Here is a 23,290-nt window from a genome sequence, read left to right as displayed (position 1 = left end):
CCACCCTCTTTCCCGTGTGTCTTTATTGTTCTTATTGCTTATTACTCAGTTTCTCTTTTTTCCCCTGGGTGGAGGTCAGTCTGTCCAGGGGGCTATGCTGCTCTGGCCCAGGCTTGTCTGTGGGGCTACGGTGGTACCGTGAAGCTCACCTGGTCCGCATCTTCCGAAGCTGTCTGGGCGCGGGCGACTGGTGGCCCCGGGGCCCTCCTGGTTTCTCTGTTTAACATGAAGTGGAGATTCTTTGCACTGGCTGGAGGTGTGGAGGGGTCAAAGTTATGCCTTTTCTCAGTGATTATGCCTGCAAAGTGTGTCTCCAGCGTCTCTCCAAGATTTCACTATAGGAGGCTCGCTTTCTGCTTCCTCCCTCTGGCTGCCATCTTGGAATCCTCTCCTTGTGTCTTCATGTGGTCTTCTCTCTGTAACTGGGTCTAACTGACTTTATTACCTCTTTAAAGACCCATTCTCCAAATACAGTCTTGTTCTCGGGTAGTGGGGCTTAGGTTTTCAACACCACCTGACAGCCTCACCTCCTCCTTCACCTGGTCCATTCTTAAAGGAGAGTGAATGTGATAAAATGAGTTAGACAGATCTGTGCTACAAAGAGCAAATTATCTTCCCTCTCTGAGTCTCATCTATAAAATGGAGATGGGAGGTCTTTGTTAAGGTTATAAACTGTGAGCAGCACCTGGCACATGGTTGCCATTCAATAAACCTAAGTTTCTCCCTCTTTTCTGTTTCTCTCAGAGACTGCTAACAAACTGTTGCCACCTGTAGCACAGCCACATTATATTTTGCTCTGGAATAATGTCATTGGTCCACCACCTTTATATATTGTGTATGTTCCATCAATTGATGTGTTGTTATTTCTCCAAAGTGAATTTGATAGAAAGCTCAAGCAATAATCTGCAAGTTTTCTCAGGACCTGACAGCTGGACTTCCTTATCCTCCACACCCCATGCCAGCATCCTGTCTGTGCCCCACACCAATGGACCAATCAATCCAGGGCCCAGGTAAGACCAACACCAGCACCTTGCTCATTGATGGTTTTGGGGATATGCTGTAGCACTAGGACTCAAGTGCATGCTTTTTTTCTAGGGTGACTCAGTGTAAGCTGTTGTCCTGACACTTGTAAACTGCTAGGAAGTGAAGGTGACAACAGGAGACAGGGTGGTGGGAAAGCACTTACTCAGTTTTACACATTTCTTTTGTAGCTGCAGCATTATAAACATATATTTGTATGTTTTTATATATATGATTTTAAAAATTGTTTTTATATTTATTCATATGTGTATACATTGTTTGGGCCACCTCTCCCCTCTGCCTCCCACCCTCTCCCCTCTGTCTCCCCACCTGCCTGGCTTCCAGGCAGAACCTGCTCTGCCCTCCTGTTCTCCAACTGTGTAACATTTTATATTTAAGAAGTAAAAGACATTGTGGGCTGGGATTAATGGTCTTGAACCAGTAACAAATAGATACTGATCAAAGGGCAAAAGTATAAGTATACAGTGAGAAGTCAAGACTCTTGATTGTCCATGCTGCCTTTTTAGGATGCTCCCCTTTTTAAAAGGGGACACATTGTGGGTACGTGGCTCTCAACCTTGGTAACAGGGCTTAGTGTAGTACATAGGACCCATGGTGTAATTCTCACACCAGAGACCTGCCTTTAGTTCTGACTTCTGGAAATCAGAACATTAGCATGGTGAAGGGAAAGAGAAGGCACCTTGGTGTCTGACAGATGTGAGTTTGAGTCCCAGCTCTACCTCTTATTCACTTTGTGACTTTGGGAAAATTTCTTAGCCTTATCAAGCTTCATCCTTCTTATTGATAACATAGAAATAATATGATCTACTCTGTAGCGCTATGGTGAGCATCAGAATAAGGAAATGCATTAAAAGGCTTTGAAAGCAGTAATGATTGTGTAAATGTCAGTCCTTACATTCAATACAGCTATGCAGAATTTTGAGATGGTCAGAAAGGAATTCAAAATTGAATGACAGGACTTGGGGAGAAATCAGAGGATTGTGATTTGTAGGTCTAGAAAAGGTAAGAGAATGTAATGGTCTTCGATCTGCAGCAGTGCTTCTCACACTTTGTGTGTTAGAATCACCTGGTGATGTTGTTAAAATGCAGGATCTGGTTAGTAGGTCTAGGATGGGACCCAGAATCTGCATTTCTCACAAGCTCTCAGGTATTGCTGGTGCTGCTGCTGCCCACAGGGGTTTAGAGCTCTCTTATGCACTGTGGCTGCCGAACACTGAAATACAGCTTGTCCAAACAGAACTTTGAAGACTTAGGATGAGACAAAGGATAAAAACACTCATTGATTTTTTATATAAATGCATCTTATAATGATAACATTTTGAATATTTTCAGTTATATAAAATATTAACCAGTCACTTTTTTTCCTTTTTCTAAATGTGGCTACTAGAAAATTTAAGCTTCCACATGGCTGGCATTTGTGACTCACATTTTATTTCTGTTCCATGGTGCTGGCCTAGCTACAGGAGCCAAGGGGAAAGAACTGATTTAGGTTAAGGTAGGAAGTGAGAAAGAGAATGAAGATGAAGGTCCCTGAGGAAATGAATAGTCATGTGCCAAGTTTTGTACTAGATCCTTATGCAAATCATCAAAGAACTCAAAGGTCTCTAAGACAGGTATTAAAATTCCTGCATGCCTGGTGAAATTAAAGCTCAGTGGCATCACACCTGCCTGAAGGTCACATGGTAGACAGAGTAACTGAGCTATGGGTTTCCCTCTGATCCAGGAGGCATCAGAAAAGTCTCTAGGGAATACTGTAGAAGAACCCCTTCTGGAGACAGAGTCCAGATTCACAGCAAGTGCATAGCTCAGACTATTGACAGGATGGGCTTCTGTAGGATTCAACTGGTCCAGAGAGGTCTGCCAGAACCTGAAGTATGGCACAGGATGGAGGGTGACATTGCTAACTCTGGTTTCCTTGTTGGTGTATTTAACCCATTCTTGACTCCATAAGGATTTTATTGGAGAAAAACAGATGTGTTCAGTAGTATTACTGAATAAAGAGTGAATTAGCAAGCAATGCAGTGACAGACAATGCAGAAACTTAGAAAGTCAGACTGCAGAGGCAACTGATGCTTAGAACATTGGGGGTGTTCTACTGTTCCAACAGCTGTCATGTGTTCTGAGTTCTGCGTTAACAGGCAAACTTTGCTGCACACTACAATTGACCAGGGGAGCTTTTAAGATTCCTGTTATCCAGATTGTATGCCAGAACAGAATTAAATCAGAATCTCCAGGGGAGGGGGTCAGGCATCAGTATTTAAAAAAAACTCAGTAAGTGATTCCAGTGTACAACCATGTTTGTAAATCAGCACTGTAAAAGTAGAGAAGTGAAGAAAGTGGTCCAGCTCCCAGCCTTTCTCCCAGGAACCATATATGACAGGAATGAAAGAATTAACAATTAACAGCCACCATTTACTGACAGCCGTGTGCTAGGGTGCCACACAATCACTTTTTAATTTAATCTCGACATCAGTCTCTGAGGTATGTAAAATTATCACTCTAATACTTGAACATAAAGAAACTGAGAATTAGAAATATTAACTAATTTGACCAACATCACAGAGCTAGGATTCACACCCAGGGCTTCTGATGGCAGTGTCCTAATTATTATGTCACCTTGCCTTCCTTGGCCAGGAAGACATCATACTCACACATTATGTAGTTCAAATATCTTCCTTTCACTATGCTACCCATTTTATATAGGCTCCAAGGGAGTCCCAGAAAAATGAAATGCTATGCTTAATATCAAATAACTTGTTAGTGACACGGTCAGCTCCAGGATCCAGGTCTCTGGACACTAATTTAATTTTTGTTCTACTGTAATTCACTGCTTCTCTTGCCTTTTCTATAGAAACAAGGCCAATATGTGTCATAGCTAAAAATATAGCCATGATCAGAAGCCTTCTCCTTCCCACTGCCCTCTCAGCACTGTATGTGTGCTTGTTGAGTGATGTTCCTTTGTCAGAGTGTCATCAAACATTCTCCCTCTCTGTCTCTGCAGCCCCTATCCATGCCTGTGGACCATCAGCAATGGAGGTGGGGGCCCTGCTGGATCAGGCCCAGAGGTGCATGCTGGCACCCCAGGAGCATTTCTTCTTGGTAACCCAGCTGTGACTTCGCCCTCCTCTGTACTTCCTACCCAAGCATCTACTTCATCTGGTGTGGAGGTCCTGGGGGAGCCCTCGCTAACCAGCATTGCTGTGTCCACCTGGACAGCAGTGGCCTCGCATCCTTTCCCAGGCTGGGGAGGCTCAGGTGGGGGTGGGCGCCATTCTCCCTCCTCTTTGGAGAGTTAGGCAGGATCCCAGGAGCCTCTATCAGCAGAGAACCTCTATGTACCCGATCTTCTGATTCTAGTGAGTCAGACTGTGGAGCCTCCTCACCCAGGAGGCTGGAGGGCAGGGTAAATTATTCCAGAAGTCCTTCTGGGAGGTAGTTTAGTTTGGATGATGGTAATTATGCCACTTGCAGTGCTCCACCATTTTCCTTGGCACTCCCATTTTTCTCTGAGCTTATCATTGCTATGCTTAGATGATAGAAATCTGCTGAGTACTTTCCCTATGTCCTGCCCCTTACCTTCCAGTGGTTCTGGAAAGCCTCACTTCTTTTCCCTGGGAGGTGGTGCATAGTTGTGAAGTGAACTTGAAGTTTATCTAGCAAGGCCAGTGCTTCCTAACTTTGCACAGGCCTGGAAATTATGTGTGTTTACAGAGCTCAGGCTAGCTTCTGCTTTGAGACCATGAGAGGGTGTGAGTCCATTTTAACAAAAATGATAAAGTTAATCATGTATTACTCACGATAGTGTGCTTGGAATGAGAAAATGTACTGTCTTGTTAAGATACCTCCAGTGGCTCACCATTGTCTAAGAATGAAGTCAGATCTTTTTCTTCTAAGGAGATTCTCCTTTCTGGCCTCCCACCACTTCTCTAGCCTTGGCTTCCTCTGTTAGCTCCTTATCATGACCTACTCCAGCCAAGGTAGACAACCATCTGTCCTCTTGCCCTCTTCACCCCTGGTATCTGAAGTGTCCTCCCTCCAGTCCCATCTGTGTGAATACCCACATGGCAGGGATTTGCCAAAAGACCACACGCTGCATTAATCACCTGAGGTAGCATATTGAATCTTTCTCTTTGCCCTGCTCTTCCACCATTTTTTCTTCAATCATAGAGGTCACCTCATTTTGCTTCATATTTTTGTTACCTGTGAGTGTATCTGTTTCCCTACTAGACTGTAAGCCTCTTGGGGTGAGGCCTAACTTTCCTCTCTTTGTGCCCACAGCACTAGGCACTGTGCCTTGCCTACCACAGGGGCCCAATAAACATTTGCTGAGTTGAATTGGTGTGACATGCTTGTGTATCAAAATGACAGTGTGGAGCTGGCTGGGAGACAGAGCTCTGAGCCCCATGTAACATGTTAGTGTGGAAGTCCAGGAACATGTTGGTGTTACCCTGGTCCTCATTGGAGGCACAATCCAGTCAATTCTCAGTGACTGAAAATACATGGATGCATGTCAAGGCCAAGCCATTATTCCCAAACACAGTTCCTTGGATCTCCTTTGCTGAGATCCAAGGACCTCCTAATAGAACATCCAGAATCCTGAGCACACCCCACACATTTTGGATCAGAATCTTTGGGGCTGAAGTTCAGGGATATGCATTTTAAGCAAATATTCTGAGCAACGGTTGCAGGGCCAGGTTTGGAACTGCTTGCCAGAACAAACAGAATGATGAATTCTCCAGGTATTCATCAGGTGACTTCATCCAGGTGACTTCAGGTGAGTTTCATTCTCTGCCCAGGCCAAGGTCATTGTTAAAATCAATAAGCAAGATCACTGTTTTGTTGGTTTTCTTTTTCCTTTTCTGCTCGCTGTGGGATGTGCTAATAACCCTGGGAGTGAGGTTTCTAGATCTGAGTGATGAGCAGAACATTGGACTGTTCTGTTAAGCAGCCCTTCTCTGGCTGTCACTGAGGGAATCTAGTCTCAGTGACTTCCACCATATTATATCAGTTGAACCTGGGCAAACCACCCATTCCAAGGTATAATCTCAGAAGTACAAACATGGCATAGTTGGATCCTTGATCCTTGGCTCTTTCTCTAGTGAAAAGCTTTACCACTGTAGCTAAGTAATGTTCCCTTTCTTTGGACTCATATCTCTGGAAATGATGCTACTTTAGGTACATGATGCCCTGGAAAGTCACATTACCCAACTCAGGGTTGCCTGGCTAGAGCTCTGGGCCACTAATTGGTGTGTGAATGACTAAGGCATATGGTATTCATATAACTAGTCTTTAAAAATGTTCTGGTCAGCATGCTCCCAAGGCAGTGATGTTCCTTGTTTCCTCATCTCTCTGTGATATCATTAGAGGCCAGTAAGATATTAACACATTAGCATCTTTGCAAGATGGTTTTTTAGCTTGATTTTTAAAAGTGGCTGTATCTCATTCTGTTAGAACCCTAGGCCATGGTGGCTTCCAGTTGTCTGGCAAAGACCTGTTTCCCAGTCACTGCAGTAGCCAGTCATGTGCTGAGTGCTTGACTCAACAGTGCAATGAAGTCATGAAAAGCCATCTTTAGCATCCCTTCCCGTACCTCCTCCCAGCATGAAGGAAACAGAAGACATGGTCCAGAGGCTCTGAACAGAAAACAAACAAACAAAAAACACCCATAATCTTCACTCCTTTTTTTGTTTTCCCATTTTTGTTGCTCAGGTGGACTTAGTCCTTTGCAGAGTAATAAAATGAGCTGTAGCAGAGTTTGGGGTGATTAAGTCTTGTCAGTTTTATGGAATGCTCAGCTTGGAATCTGTGATGATTCTTCCACACTCAGCATGATAATTGCCTCTGCATATAGGATCTCTATTTGGTGTTAGCTATTCATCCAGAGTGATTTACTTTCTGGCCTTTTCTGCAAATGGTCCAGGACTAATTTCTGATTAGAAGGAACAACATTAATTACTTAAATCCATTTAATAAATTACTGAATCTCTGATAAAGTTTTGGCATCTGTATACCATTTCCTTGCTCATGTATAGTCTTTATTCAGCTCATTATAAAACAAAGAAGGTGCCATTTCAGGTTTTTAGGTCTATACATTAAATTTAAGAGAAACCCAAATCTTACCAGCATAGGAAGAGTTATATAATTTTTCTAGCCAAATGGCAGACGTTTGAATATTCGCTAACACCTGGTCTATTTGACTGGTGTTCCCTGTGTCAGATCTTTGAGTTTGTACCTCATCAACTCTCCCCTCCTCAAGTGAGCCAGCCAGCCACCTTCTATCTACTATACTGGAACCAGGAACTTATAGGTGACTACTGACCTGCTTCATGTCACTCAGCAGGTACCCCTAGAGCTGGGAGGAAAGTGGAGGATGGTAATAGGAGGGCAGTGATATTCCCATCACATGAGTTATTAAGAAAAAGTCTCAGTAAAAGATGCCATTCCACCTTAAGACTAGACTAAACTTGGGTGAGTATCAGCAAGTTAAAATATTTCATTGTGAATATTGTGACTAATGTGAAATATTATATTGTGACTTTATAAAAGTCCAAGTTGGCTTTTGGGTATTCAAGGAGCCTTTCTTTTAACTTCTTCCTTTTGATTTTCTCCACCTAGTCCCGCCTTACTGGGCAGAGTTGGTGAACAGAGTATGAGACAGGATAATGAGTATGAGTAGGATAGGGATATGTGGGGCCACAGAAGCATAAGGGAAGAGCCTCTGTGGTTTGAAGATACCAAAACTTTTCCACCATCATTGCTGTGTAGATACCTATGATGTCTGTCCAGCACCCCAACCTTCCTCTGGAACTAGGACTCCCCACACACGCTTGGGGGAACTCCCTCCCACTTGTCTATATTAGGGACCTCCATGCTCCTACTTGATTGACCCTGCCCCTCTGAGCAGTTGGTTGGTTCAAAGGATTTCTTTCATTGTACCAAGGAGTCCCACTTACTATACAGGAAGAGCAAGAAGCCAGCATGGATAAATGCACACAGGCCTATTAATTCCAAGTTTCATTCTGTTAAAAGTGAAATATACTAAAAAATATAAAATATACTAAAAATGTCTCAAAATGGATGAAATGGAGTCAAAACTTGAGATTTATTGTAAACAAAATGGAATGGGGTACCCCTATGAAGACAGGAGGTTAAAAGCCATGGCAAAGTTGTGCTGTGGATGCCAGGGCTGCTGAGGACCCCCTTCCTGCCACATTCTCTATGGTTGCAGTCATTCACACAATGAAACAATGCCTGACCTTCTCCACCCTGCCAGTCTTTGGGGTCTACTGGGCACTGGCCTTCCTTGCAGTCAGCACCTGAGCAACCCTTGGCCTGTTGTGTATATTTCTTGAGTTTACAAACTTGTCTGAGGCATTACCCACACCTTGGACTGAAGGTCATGTTCTTCCTTTTCTGCAGCTAAAACTCCTTGCAACTCAAGGTGTCACCTGCCTGTATTTTGCAGGGCTTATACATGAATAGTCTCTGCAGACTGGACTGAGCATCCAACTTCAGCATATGATGTTTTAAATAGTTCATGTGTGCTTACAGAAAAACCACCAAAGTGTTGTCAAGCATAACAAAAGGTTTGAGATGAACGCAGTAGGTGAAGGTTTTCCCATTAAGGATCAAACATGATTCCTGCAGGTCTGTACCTAGAGAGTCTTTGTTAAGCCCAAGTCACTCTGCTAGATGCACAAATAGCATTCTCTCTGGTTGACTATTTCCCCAATGTGGCTGGAGCCTGATTACATGTGTTTAGTCATCTCCACATGCAGCTCATCTGCCTGGCAGTACTGCAGAGTAGCACAAGTACCATACCAAGAAAGGACTGAAAGGGAAGCCACCATTATCGTTAACAAAGTCAAACTCAGATCCTTCTCAGTTGGCCACACAGGGAGAATATTCTGGGGAGAGGGCAGGGTTAGATTTTGCAGCTCCTAGATTCCTGGGGAGCCTTTCAAAACCACCATGGCCTCTATCCTGCTGGGTTCTATCACTGGGTCTCAGATGTGGAGCTATGATCGCCTCATAGTGATGCACAGGTTAAGTTGTGAGGCCTTTTCTAGAGGCTTATAAATATAAATGGAAGCTAAATACAAAGGGATGCAAACATCTAGAAAATTTGGTTTTATCATCTATAATTTATTAACATTCTATTTAAAAATTGTTTCTTTGTATTGAGATAAAGCACTCAGTAAGTACACAAATCATAGGTATCCAGCTTGATAAAGATTTACATATACAGTATACCTGTGAACCCAAGAAAAGATCAAGATACAGAACATTTCTAGCACTCAGAAGGCTCCCCTGTACTCCTTCCCAGGAGATTTTTCTCCCAAGATCAACAACACTCTGTTTTCACTATCATTAGTCCAACCTGTTCTTGACCTTCACCTAAGTGGAATCAAATAATAAGGACCCACATGTCTGTGGCATAGATACCCATAATGGATATTTGAAGTCTTGATATTCAAACCAAGAGACTGATGCCCAGGAAAAAGTGGGAGTTTCCATTTTGAGGGTTCCCATCTTCTCTGGGTGACTGGCAGAGGGAGCATCACTTCCATTTTGTAGATCTTCACTCCCTCTATTTCTACATGACAATGGAATCAGAATGCAGTATTGTAAATCCAACCTCTGTACACTTCTAGGAGCAGAGAGTTGTTTTCTTATAAGGATTTTAGGAAGCATTTGCTGCACTCTGTTCACTTTACAGATGAGAAAACATTAACTTAACATTACCCATGAATGAGTAGGTCACAACTTATATGATAGGATTTGAAAACCATTGGTATAGGATTTTCAAGTTTTTATCTATTGGTCCCTGACTTACTCCATTCTATTTTGCCAATTTCTTTTTCTTTTGTGATGAGACAAAACATTTTGTAAATATAAATTTTGTCTGCAAAGAATCAACTTATTATTTACTTATTTAATATATAAATAATTTGCTATTTATCAGACAATATAAATTATATTATTTTTCTGGTAATTGAGTTGCCCAGAGAAGGATATCAGATAGATGAGTTTTACTGAGGTAAGGAGATGACCTCACCTAAATAGAACCTGGCTGGCATTTGGCAGCAGGGCAGAGAGGGGAGAGAATCAACAGGTATAGAAGGCATTTTAAAGCAATCATTTTTCCCAGGGATATTTCCCACTCACCTGTAGCAGGTGGTGATAGCAGGGAAGAACAGGAGCAGAAGTGGTAAAGGAGCAGTGGTCAGCTCCTAATTTCTAAATCACTGTGTGAGGACCCACTAGGTACTGTATCTGGAACTGGATGGGGGCGATACAGTGGGCCACCTTTGTTGTTGAGGCTCAGTACGACTATGACACTGATAGGCAGGTATTTGTACTCATGCAGAAGATTTTTAATATTAATGCTATAAGAAGTAAGGATTTCCTGTGGTGAACAGCTTGAAGAACAATAAAATTTCATCTCTGATAAATAGCAACCTAAAGACTATCAGGGAAAGGGCCTTGGGCACAGAGGAAGAAAGCTGAATTTACATGTCAGATGTCATGAACATGGAGTGAGTTATCTCCCATTGCTGGATTCTGATTTCTTCATCTATAAAACAAGTCTATAATCGCAGTGTTCCAGGAAAATCTGGTATGAAAGAACTGACTGCCAAAGGCAAACAGGGCTGAGATATTGAAGAAAGAGGTAGACAGATCCAGGACTGAATAGAGTGCAATTTACTGGAGCATACGGACAGAGCATGGTCATGGGTGGCAGCAAGATCAGTGGAACCCCACAATTTGGGTCAGAGGGAGGGGACTTATATAGTGGTCAGAACAAAAATGACTTTTATCTAAACTAAAATGTACCTGGTTTATCTCAAGCTAATATCAAAGACATCAGGTTCATTCCTGGCCCTAATAGTGCTAGCAGCCAGTCATAAGGCTCCATCTAGCACTCTGATTGTTTTGTATGCAGCATTCTGGGAAACTGTGGAGAAAACAGACAAGGGGACTGGGGGACAACCACTGTGATTATGACTCAAGATGGCATCTGTGTCAGCTAGGATTCCATGGAGAAGCAGTCATTAGATATTGACTGGCTGACTAATTGTAAGAAATTGGCTTTGTAACTATGGGGGCTGGCTAGGCAAGGCTGTAATCTGTAGGGCAAGCTTAGCAGGAATGGACTCTGCAGTCCACAAGTGGAATTTCTTTGTCCTCAGAGAAACTTCAGTTTCTCTTTTAAGGACTTGCAACTGATTTGATGAGGCCCATTTACATATCGAAGATAATCTCCTTTGTTTAAAGTTAAATAGATTTTAATCATATCTACAAAATACTTTCAGTATAGCCAAGTTGACACATAAAACTAAACATCTGTATTAGTTAGGGTTCTCTAAAGAAACAGAACCAAAAATTTTTATAGATATACTATATATTATATATATTCTTTCTACATATTATATAGTATATAATTCAAAAGGGAATTTATGTATTTATAAAAGGTAGATTTATTAGATTGGCTTACATGATCCTGGACTCTCATAACGGCCAGCTGCATGCTAGAAAGGCAGAAAGCCCAGTAGCTGCTCAGTTTGAGAAACTGGATGTCTCAGAACAAGAGGGGCCAATGACAATGCTAGACCAAAGCTGGCCCAGAAGTTCCCTGGAAAACCATAGAAATAAAAACAGCATGATACTGGAACAAAAACAGATATGAAAACCAGAGGAACAGAAGACTCAAGATGTGAATCCTTGCAGTTATACCCACCTGTTTTTGACAACAGTGCCAAAAACATACTATGGAGAAAAGACAGCCTCTTCCACAAATGTTGCTGGGAAAACTGGATATTTTCATGCAGAAAACTGAAACTAGATTCATGTCTTTCATCCTGTACAAGTATCAACTCAAAGTGGATTGAGGACCTTGATATAAGTCCTGAAACTTTGAAGCTAGTGCATGAAAGAGCAGGGAATACTCTGGAATTAATAAGCATTTGAGTTCTTCCTAAAATAGAACTCAAATGGTTCAGCAACTAAGAGAAAGGATTGACAAATGGGACTACATGAAATTAAAAGGACTCTGCACCACAAAAGAAATGGTCATCAAAGTGAAGAGACTGCCCTCAGAATGGGAGAAAATCTTTGCTAGCTATACATCCGACAAGGGACTGATAACCAGAATATACAGGGAATTCAAAAAACTAAACTCCCCCCAAATCAATGACCCAGTGAAGAAATGGGCAAACGAACTGAACAGTTTTTTCAAAGGAAGAAGTCCAAATGGCTAAAAAAAAAAAAAAAAAACAAAAAACACACACACATGAAGAAACGCTCAACATCCCTAGCCATAAAGGAAATGTAAGTCAAAACCACATTAAGATTTCACCTCACTCTTGTTAGAATGGCTATCATCAAGAAAACAAATAACAAATGTTGGTGAAGATGCAGGGAAAAAGGAACCCTCATACACTGTTGGTGGAAATGCAAATTAGAATAACCACTATGGAAAACAGTATGGAGGCTCCTCAGAAACTAAAAATAGAACTGCCATATAATCCAGCAATTGCACTCCTAGGGGTACACCTGAAGGAATATAAGTCAGGTTACAATAAAGGCACCCTTGTTTATTACAGCATTATTCACAAAAGCTAAACTATGGAAATAGTCCAAGATGCCCCATTATGGATGAATGGATTAAGAAAATGTATTTATATATGATGAAATTTTATTCAGACATAAAGAAAAATGAAATTTTGTTACCTCACGTAAATGGATGGAAATGGAGAACAACATCTTAAGTGAAGTTAGCCAGGTTCAGAAACCCAAAGGCTTCATGTTCTTTCTTATATGTGGAATATAGAACTAATACAAACACAAGCAATATTATGAAAAAAGGTCACACAAAGGGGAGGTCATACACAGGAGATGGAGGGTAAAAGAAGGAAGTTAAGAAAGTGAGTATGGTTGATTTACTTTCTATATAAGAATGAATATAGAATTTTAAACCCATTGAAATCACCATAAGAAGGGGACCATGATAGAAAGGAGATAGAGAAAATGAACCAATTTGGGTTATAATACATATATGCATGAAAATGTCATAGGAAATTCCTTGTATAGTTATCTTAAACAAACAAAAATGTCATTTTTTTTACAAGAATGGAGAACAGGAGGGCAGAGAAGGCCCTGTCTCAGGGGTTGGTACCAGTGGGAGGGGGACGAATGTGAGAAAAGGATATAGGAGAGTGAATATAGTGCAAGCACTGTGTACACATGTATGTAAATTGAAAAATGAGACCTGTTGAAACTATTCCAGGAATGGGGGGAGGAGGGCTAAAGGAGAATGGTGGAGGGAGTGAACTTTTGTAAAATGTCATGATGTACCACCAGCACAAAAATAATAAAAAAAGAGTGACTCTTAAGTGTATTGAAGTTGGACTGCTGTGTGCTGACCATAATTACGAACATTATTGAGCACCTGGGATGTGCCAGGCTCTGTGCTAAGCACTTTGCATGCATTATCTAGCTGAATCCTTATAACAAACCTACAAGGTAGTTATCGTTATTTTTAAAATGACTTCATTACTATACAACTTACATACCATAAAGTTTACCTGTTTAAAGTGTACAATTTGTTGATTTAAAAAGCATTCACAGAGTTGTGTGAAACCATCATCATAAAGTAATTTTAGATCATTTTTACCATCTTATAAAGAAACCTTAACCTCCAACCCCCAGTTCTAGCCTACCACAAGTATCCTTTCTTTCTTTATAGATCCCTGTTCTGGATGTTTCATTTATGTGGACTCATGGCATGTATGGTCTTTTGTGACTGGTTTCTTTCACTTACCTCATCTATTTTGAGATTTGCTGATGTGGCATGCTCTAGTACTTCATCCCTTTTTGTTGCCAAATAATATTTTATTGTATAGATATAACTGCGTTTTTCATTTTAAGTTTATTTATTTCTTTTTATTATATTATTGTTACACTGGGGTACATTGTGACATTTATAAAAGTTCTTACATAGCTAAATTTGTTTACTCATTCATCAGATGATAGCTCTTTGAACACTGTGTACAAGTTTCTTTATTGGTGAGATACTGCCGTTTCAAAGATGGGATGGGGTTTCCAGTGGCACAGACCATAGGCCTCTCTGATGGCATAGTCCTGTCCCTATCCACAACTCCAGTCAGTCCTACACTGAGAGGAGACCCAAGCAGGGCTGCCCTTCTTGTGAATCCATTGGTGCCTCCCTTATTATCTTGTCACATTCACTACAGGTCTTCAAGACAGCCATGGCAATTAAGGAAAAGGTCGTGCTCTTTGGTAGGAAGGCTGGGAAGTGGAAGACAGGGGGGCATGGAATAAGCAGCGCCTCATGAACCACAGAGTCTCAGGTGCTTGGTGGTAGCTTGTTGGTTCCAGGAAGGACTGTCAGAAAAACATCTCTGGGGGATTCCCAGAAAACCTTTGGGACAGACTCTGGTAAAAACTGTATTTCCTGCAGTAGTAGAATGTGGGTTTAAGTCCATTGGAATTTGAATTATTAATGGAAATGTGATCTTAAAGTCTAGTGAAGCCTGGAAAATATTAACAGTAATTGGGAAAGAGGTGATTGATTTTTGGTTAGATTTTAAAAAGTGCACTTATTGACACTTAACAAAAAAAAGTGCTATAGCTGAAAACATTGAGAAACCTAAGAATTTACATTTTAAAAATTCACAGACGTGACTATTTGTATTTATAATGATTAGTCTGAATTGGGGGCCAGTGTTTGGCGAACCTATTGTTAGGATGGCCACCAGCAAGATGATGCCATGAATGTCATGCCTTGTGGAGGATAAGATTCGGGGCACCACTGATATGGGCTTTTCAACTTAATACCAGGGCAGATGATCTGGTCAGCTTATTATATCAGGGCATGTGGGATGTACTTGTGGGATGCCTGGAGGGAGCTAAGGATTCTGCTATTTTAACCACACAGGGAATGAATATTTTTATTGCACGTAGAGCAGAGCAGAGAAGAAGTGGAGAAGCTAACTGATGAGTCACTCCTTTGTGGCCTAGAATTCCTACTCCTGCACTTTTCTCAGCATCCTGTAGGTGGGTCTGTTGTTTAGTACAACTATTTACAGTAGGAAAACTCCTGCATAGAGGCATCTAGAAGTGTTGGATGCAGTAAAAGCAGCTTGTTTCACTGTAGACAACCCTGTCCATCCATCCAAGCACTATTGAATTTACCCCCAAATGCATGGTTATGTTCTAAGACCTAGGAATAATGCATGTGGTCTTAAGGTTTTCTTTTTTCTGGTTGTTTCACATAACAGATCAACAATCAGAGTTGGGGGGTCATGAGGCTCCCAGTACTCTAAAACGCAGGCATAGGGTTTATTTACCAGTTCAGACTCCAGGCATTCCAACAGAGACCCCGGAATGGTAATGACATTGTCCAGGAACAATTACTAGACTGCTGTTTGAGGGGTGGGCCATTTGAGAGAGGGGGTTTGCATAGGGAAGGAACAGGAAGTAGAGAGACATCCTTCCAATGCTCTAATTTCCTCTCACGAAGGGCCAGTGCCTGTGAGTGTTGAGGAGTTTCGCTGTAAGTAGGATGCGGGGAGATTTGGGGAACTTTCTTGAATGTCCTCAGAGTTGAACAGAAAACTGTGACATTAATGACTCCTCAATGTTTTCTTTGATGTAGGCAGAATTTTAGGTGCACAGGGTAATTTTTGGGAGGTGTGGAGACAGGTTGAGGATAAGGCATCTATAGCTTTTATTAGATTTCCAATAGTCTCCATTAGATTCCAAAATTAAGGTCTACCTCTCTACATACTTGTTGAATGATATATCCAGCTCGTGGCTTCAGCTTTCCATGGCTGTACTAAAGGCTTATAAATATTTCTCCAGAATAAACCTTCTCTTTTGGTTCCAAACTCATCTATGCTACACTATAGGACATTTCCACTTTGTGTAATATGGGTTCCTCAAAAATCAATACTTTAAAAACTCAACTTAGTAATTATTTTTTCTATATTCCTCTTGTTGATGAGCAGCATCACTTGTGTAGATACTAAAGTCCAAACCTGTGAGATATCAGAGAATTTTTCTTTCATTTTCCACATCTGAGTAGCCAGTAAGTCTGGTTTATGCTACTTCAGATATGTTTTTGATTCAGCTCTGCCATCTCCTTCTCTCAATTCCAACTGTCATTACCCTCATTCAGCCAGAAGTGAAAGCCATACTAATAAGCCTCATGCTTTCTTAACTCAACTGAAAAAATGCTTAGAGACAGCCATCTGCTTTTCTAAGGAAAATTAATCAGAATTTCTTTTGAAATATATGTGAATCTTTTGTGCACACAAAGACCAACTGTAGGCTCCTCTGTGGGTCCTGGAGACAGAGAAGAAGCCTGGAATGGAGGCTCCACTGGCAAGCCCAGAGATGGTTCTGGAGATACCACTGTGTGAGAGTGTAGGCAAATAGAGATAGGATTCAGAGTCAAGAGCAACATGAAGGCACCTGGCTCCAATTATCTTTATAAGGCTTAAAATTTTCATTTTAAGAAATACTTTAAATGATTAAATATTTAAAACATTTAGAAAAGAATAGATGATGATACAGTAGACATATATATCCTTGCCATCAATATATTTTTATTGTTTATTCATTTTTTTCATATGTGCATACATTGTTTGGGCCATCTCTCCCCCCACCCCTCGCCCTCTCCGCCCCCCTCCCCTCGCTTCCAGGCAGAACCTGTTCTGATCTCTCTCCAATTTTGTTGAAGAGAAAACATATGAGATAATAGAGAAAGACATAGGATTTTTGCTAGCTTGAGGTAAAGATACCTATACAGAGAGATTCCTAGCATTGCTTCCATGCACAAGTGTATTATAACCTGAATTGATTCATATCTGCCAGACCTCTTCACTACTTCCCAGTCACCTTCCCATAGTGGCCTCTCAGTTTAAGATTACTTTATTAGCTCCTCTACAGTGGGCACATCAAACACATTCAAGTTTTAGGTTTCCCTCCCTTTCCCTATTCCTCCTGTATGTTCTCCCCTTGGTGTGTGACCCATGTCCAATAATATTACTGCATTTGTTTTAGGTCTATAATCTGCCTATGAGGGAGAACATATAATTTTTGGCCTTCTGAGCCTGGCTAACTTCTTTTAAGATGATGTTCTTGGTGGAATTGGGCTTTTAACTTAGAGCTTTATGCTTGCTAAGCAGATGTACTATCACTTGAGGTACACCTCCAATCCATTTTTCTCTGGTTGTTCTGAAAATGGGTGGATTTGAAAACTATTTGCCCAGGCTGGCCTTGAACCATGATCTTTCCAATCTCAGTCTCCCAAGTAGCTAGGATGACAGGAGCGAGCCGCTGGTGCTCAGCTTTTTTACAGGTTTTGAATTTTCATTATTGGCAGAGCAAATCTAGTGTACAGCTAATGAAACTTGACTTTAGGATCTTTTGCTTGGTCAGGCCTCTTTCAGTGTCTTGGGAGGGGCCACATGTTTACATGATCTTATATTTTTAAAATATTGTAAAAGAAAATTATTTTCACACAGTTTGGTGAAGACCAATTTTCTTTCCATTTCTACTTCCTCCTGCAACCCATCTCTTTATGTTGAGTGACGCTGGGCATTGTGGAATCGAGCTAAGGGGAAGCTGAGTGGGGATACATTCGGATTTAGTGAACTATAGTGACAGAGTTCTCAGGCAGTTCCATGTGATTGCTGGCTCTCCCACTGCAGACATATCTTCCAGGGGCACTCCTGCTCTTCATGACATGAAAATAAAGCACCAGAAATTGCACTGTGGTATGAACATATCCTGTGGCACATGCGCCAGAAGAGTTTGGGTATGGAAGGAAAGCAAGATTGAAAAGTACAGACCCAGAGGCTCCAGGAGGGAATTTTATTTGATCCAGACATCAAATGTGTAGATCTGTAAGCAGAGAACTCAGTAATCAATGACACCTAGTCAAAATAGAAATTATCTCCTGACAGAAATATACTTGATAGAACAGCAAATATAGTCATACATGCACCACACGTTATTCCTCTTTAGGAATCAACAGAAGATGCATGTGAAATTGGATACAATTTTCCAAAATTTGACAATTATAGAATTTACATGAAATTACCAATAAATAATTGCAAAGCAGAAAGAAACTTTTCTAAAATAATACCAAAAAATTCCTCCCACCAAATTTTGATCAGTTATGTTAGAGAAAAGACTAAATTGTCTAGACTAATTGTTTTAGTTTCACTATAGAAAATAAAATTATAAATCATTTTGAAGAGGTGAGGAAGTTAAGAAGTGATTAGAGATTATAGCTTAAAATTTTCCTACTTCATATAACTATTGTATCATTTCTGACAGCCTGGTGCAAAGCATCTCCTAGCCTCTCCTGCTGATGTGACGTATGTGTCTGTACCTAAACCTGGCTAATAGGGAGTGTATTGATTTCTTGGAGCTTCTGTCACAAAGTACCGCAAACTGAATGGCTTAAAAATTTATTCTTACACAGTTCTGGAAGCAGAGGTCAGTAATCAGGGTGTGGGCAGGATCACACTCTTTCTAATGACTCTAAGGGAGGACTCATGCTTCCTAATCTTGTGTGATATCCTTTTAGCTTACATCGTAAAGACCTGGTTCCAGAAAGGTTACATTCTGAGGTTCTGGGAGAATACCCATTTGTGGGGAACACTATCTAACCCAGTATGGGGTGTAAGCAAACTCTTTCATACGACTTGAAGAAAGTGTTCTGAAAGGAAGGTTGAGAACATCTTGGCCCTCCCTCTGCTTCCCTTTTCTTCTTTGGTAAGAATGCAGATGTAGTGACTGGAGCTTGGAAGTCATCTTGAACCATGAGGTGGAAAACACAGTTTAGGGACGGTGGAGTAACAAGATAGGAGGAGTCTGAGTTCACCATCCTCTTGAACCATCATATTGGCCCTAGAATTCAGGGCTTTGTTTACATAAGACAAAGTAATCTTCAGTTTCATTTCAGTCAGTTATTTTGGGTTTTGTGTTATTTGCTGCAGCTAAAACTATTCCTAAGTTTTGTAAAGGCTTTTTTTTTTTTAAAGAAGCAATTTGAATCACTTTAAATATACTTATTTCATGTTCTGTTCCTGAGTATTGCACTATTAGCTCAAGTTCTTGGGGTCCAATTCTGCAACTTATTGTGTCTATTGGCTTTTCATTCATTGATTTCCTACTTGTATTTTTGCATTTTTTGGCAGTACTAGGGTTTGAACTCAGGGCCTCACACTTGTTAGGCAGGTTCTCTACCACTTGAGACATTCCACCAGCCCTTTTGAGTGGGAACTCATCTTCATTGGGGGCTATATGTGTGATTCTTTGTGTTTGAGTCACGGGCATGTCCTTTCCCAAAGGTTTGCATTTGAGCTGAGTGTGGTGGTATACATCTGTAATCCCAGAATCTGGAAGGCTGAAGCAGGAGGTCATGAATTTCAGGAAGCCTGGGCTACATAGCAATATGTCTTTTCTTGTCTCAAAAAAAAAAAAAAGGTTTGCATTTGTTTTCATTCTGTATCTCTGTCTTGCCACCAACAGTTCCAGTTACTATTGCTAATTACTTCAGGTTAAGTGGCACAAAACAATTATCATTTAATTAGCTCATGGATTCTCATGGATAGGAATTACAAAAGGGCTCTGGAGGGATAGGCTGGTCTCAGCTCCATTATACGGGGCACTTCAGCAGAGAAAAGCCAAAGGCTGGAGACTGAACTATCTGAAGGCTTCCTCACTCAGTGTCTGGAGGTTGACATTGAATGTCATCAGGAACCTTGACTGTCATGAAAATTTTATGATCCCAAGCCTACCCTACGGCATGGGGCTGGGTTCTAAGTGTGAGCATCCAGAAGAGAACCAGGAAAAGCTGTCTTGCTTTTATCTCCTGTCATTGGAAATGTCGCATGTCATCACTTCTGTCACGATCACAGCCCACTCAGATTCAAGGAATGTGGAGAAGGAATGTGGATTCTGCCTTTTGATGGTTAGTGTGCCCAAGTCACATTGTGACAAAAGCATGTGCCATGGGAAGAGTTCTTGTGGCCATTTTTAAAAACATCATCGACAATAACAACAAACCAATCGCCATACCAGACTGCTACCAATTTTAATATTAATTTCATAACTTGAATTTTTCTCCCCTAATTTTGAAACAACCCTAAATCCAAAGTTTTAAGTTCAAGGTTTTAAGCTAAACAGCCTAAATCCAAGATTTCAGGTCAAGGTTTTAAGCTATCAAGGGAGAAATTTTCTATCTTCCAGAGCCCAGGAAATGATGGAAAACCTTCTACATGTGTTTTCCTTGCCAGTGGGTGGGTCTTTCTCAAGTTCACTCTTTTACTGATGTAGATTTTTCTCAGTGTTGTTTATTTAAAGCATCTTTCTCCTTTGCTAGATGAAACTCTACAGAGCATGGGCTGTGTGTTCTTCATTTTCATCTTTCTAGCAATTGACATAAATACCCATCACATAGTAAAGGTTCACTGAGTGCTTCTGCGTGGACTGCACTGCACCAAGGTGAACTTTCTTTCTTCTGTGGTGAAGTCATGGTTCTGTTTTTTGTTGAGCATCCATTCATTTCTGCTGACTTCATTATTTTATGTTGGTATTATTTTTAAAGTCATTTGATGTTTAAAGACTCCCTGTGATTCCTGGAGATGTAGGGCTATAAATGTCTGATAAATTAATAATGTCATGAGTTTAGCATTTATGTGATTCCTTGTATTTGCAAAGCAGCAGGCATAAATATTTCACTATAATGGCCTTTATTGGTACTGGGGTGGAAATCATCTTTCCATTTCTGTGCCCCCATGGGGTGATACTTCCATTCTTGTTTCTGCCTAAATACAAAAGAAAAACAACTTCTACTCTCCCTCCTATTTGTCCTGTGTAGTTATGGAAGGTTTTGTAAAAAGGCCAAGCTCTCCAACAATGTGCCTCCAACCAGAAGCCACATCAGGGTGTCACCTAAGTGAAAACTAAAATCTTGTGTAAAATCACTGAGAATCAGGCTTTTATCAATTACGGCAGGTAATAACAAAGGCACCTACCTATATAAGTAGTGATGAAAAACAGACACATTTAGAGTTAACCAGTTGTTAAAATCAGAGATAGAGGCAATATGAAAAATATGGTAAAGGAACTTGTAGAGAAAACTTTTATCATCAAAGAAAGTGCCATGAAGTAGATTGTCTGCTAGACCTTAAAAGTTTTGTCTTTCATTGTTGCTGTTTTGTTGGGGAGGAGTTGTTTTGTTTTGCAGTTTAGAGAATTGAACCCAGGACCTTACACATACTAGGCAAGAGCTCTACCACTGAGCTAATTCCCAGCCCTAGATGGAGTTTTAACAGAAAAATATTAAGAGAAATACTTCTAGCATTTTTAACACAGTCTCTCAAGAATCCTATATTTTCTTTATTTCTGGTCACCAGAAGGGAAAAGTTTATGGCCAATTGTACTCTTATCAGCCAATGCTGGAAATGGTGATACTTCTTGCTCTGATCTTCTATTAGAATCTGTCCCAATCTACAAGAAAAGATGGGGAATGTCTAGGTCTGTGCCCATGGGGAAGAGTTAATGAATTCGATGAGCATCTAGCTGGTTTCTTCACAGACTACAATATTTTCCCCTCCTTTCCCAGTGTTCCGTTATTAGCCCTTAAAGAAACAGTCTTCAGGTGATATGTATTTCCCCTAGGAGTAGTTCTGGAGAGAAAACTCCACCACTTCTCTACCTTTTGCTTGCCTCTCCCCATAGGAGTAGAAATGGCCTGTCTTTCAAGGTCATCTGTGGCAGACACCCCTCGGCCAGGTTAAGTACACTGGAGATTGAGGGAGAAACCCAGTTTGTGTGGTGCCTGAAGCTGAATCACTTAGGGAACGCCAAAAATTATGACTATGAAATTGGTAGGTTCCTTGCAAGTGAGGGCTCTGGTATTAGCTTCATGATAGTCCTGCCTCTGGGTGCTACCATGTAAGTAAAGCCACATGAATTCCCCATCCATAGAGCTTTCTTCCATCTACTAATATTTGAGGAGGTCACATCCCATTGCATAACACAGTTTTTTTTAATGGGGGCAATGGTAGCATTTTAGGTAGAACAATGTTTTCTTTGCATGGGACTGTCCATATTTTGCAGGTGGCATAGCATCTGTGGTTGCTAAGACATCCCCAATGACCATGTAGAGTGGTGTTATACCAGCTGAGAACTATTTCTCCTCATTGAATTCTAAAACAAAAATAATTTGAGGGGGCTAAAGAATAACATGCACTCCAGAGCTTATACATACTGCATTCCTTTGATTTGCTTGATCAGATCACACCAATTAAAACCAAAGGCACATGTCTCCCAGACTTAGTTCAGGTGGAGAGGCACTGGCTGCTCCCTGAGCACTTCCTTAATTTAAGGCAGTTCCTCTGTTACTACACATGGTAGAATATAAAAAAAAATAAAATAAAATAAAAGCAAACAACCTTTCCATTCCTCTGGATAATAGGTTAAGTTCCCTGATGCACTATCTCATGCCCAGTTGCCAGAGTTTAAAATATTTACAGTTTTAAATACTGAATGTGTGATTATATGATTAATATCTGTCTCCTCCACTGGATCTTAAATTCCAAGAAGGCAAGTGTAAAAGAGTAAAGATAAGGGGACTGTGCCTTAACAAGTCTTAAAGAAAATGACTATATAGGAAATGATGAATATTTTACAGATATGCAAAAGTTAAAAAAAGCAGCATATATGAGTCAAAGAAAGTTTCAGAGGACTTACATAACATATATTATTATGTCAGTTTTTTGTCCCAAAAACACTGTCTAATGCACCACCCCCTGAACTCAGTGGTTTAAAACAAATAGTCACTTGTTGGTCTGAAGTCTATGGATTGTGTTGGAAGTTCTGCTTTCAGAAGGCACCCTCATGTGTCTCTGATTGGCTAAGTGCTGGATAAACTCTGTTGACCTTGGCTGAGCTGTCTCTGTGTTTGGGACCAGCTGAATGTCATTGGTAAGGGCAGTTTTGGCTCTTTTCCATGTACTCTGTCATTCTCCAGCAAGCTAGCTTGGTCTTGTTCTCGCATCAAGGCAGATGTTCAGGAGAGCAAAAGTGGGAAGTCTCAGCCCAGGATGGGCATACTGTCACTGCACCATATTCTAATGACCAAAGCAAGTCACGTGGCCAGGCCAGATTTTAGAAAAATTAGAAAATAGGCACCTTCTGAAAG

General features: G+C 40.8%; 1 protein-coding gene across 3 annotated transcripts in view; it reads left to right on the top strand.

Annotated features, from left to right (window-relative positions):
- Tbx19 (T-box transcription factor 19) overlaps positions 1 to 5,376 on the top strand; it is a 59,567-nt gene extending 54,191 nt beyond the window's left edge. For 2 of the 3 annotated variants that reach the window (XM_074047546.1, XM_020178883.2), the window contains 2 exons: positions 875 to 1,010; positions 4,043 to 5,376. In XM_074047546.1, the coding sequence (XP_073903647.1) occupies positions 875 to 1,010; positions 4,043 to 4,337 (431 nt within the window). In that variant the 3' untranslated portion in view covers positions 4,338 to 5,376. The remainder of the gene's footprint in view (positions 1 to 874; positions 1,011 to 4,042) is intronic. The other variant, XM_074047547.1, reaches the window with a different exon arrangement.
- Positions 5,377 to 23,290: the final 17,914 nt, after the last annotated feature.

The sequence above is a fragment of the Castor canadensis genome, chromosome 11, assembly GCF_047511655.1.
Source record: "Castor canadensis chromosome 11, mCasCan1.hap1v2, whole genome shotgun sequence".
Lineage (NCBI taxonomy): Eukaryota > Metazoa > Chordata > Mammalia > Rodentia > Castoridae > Castor > Castor canadensis.
This window is presented reverse-complemented; position numbering and strand designations above follow the sequence as displayed.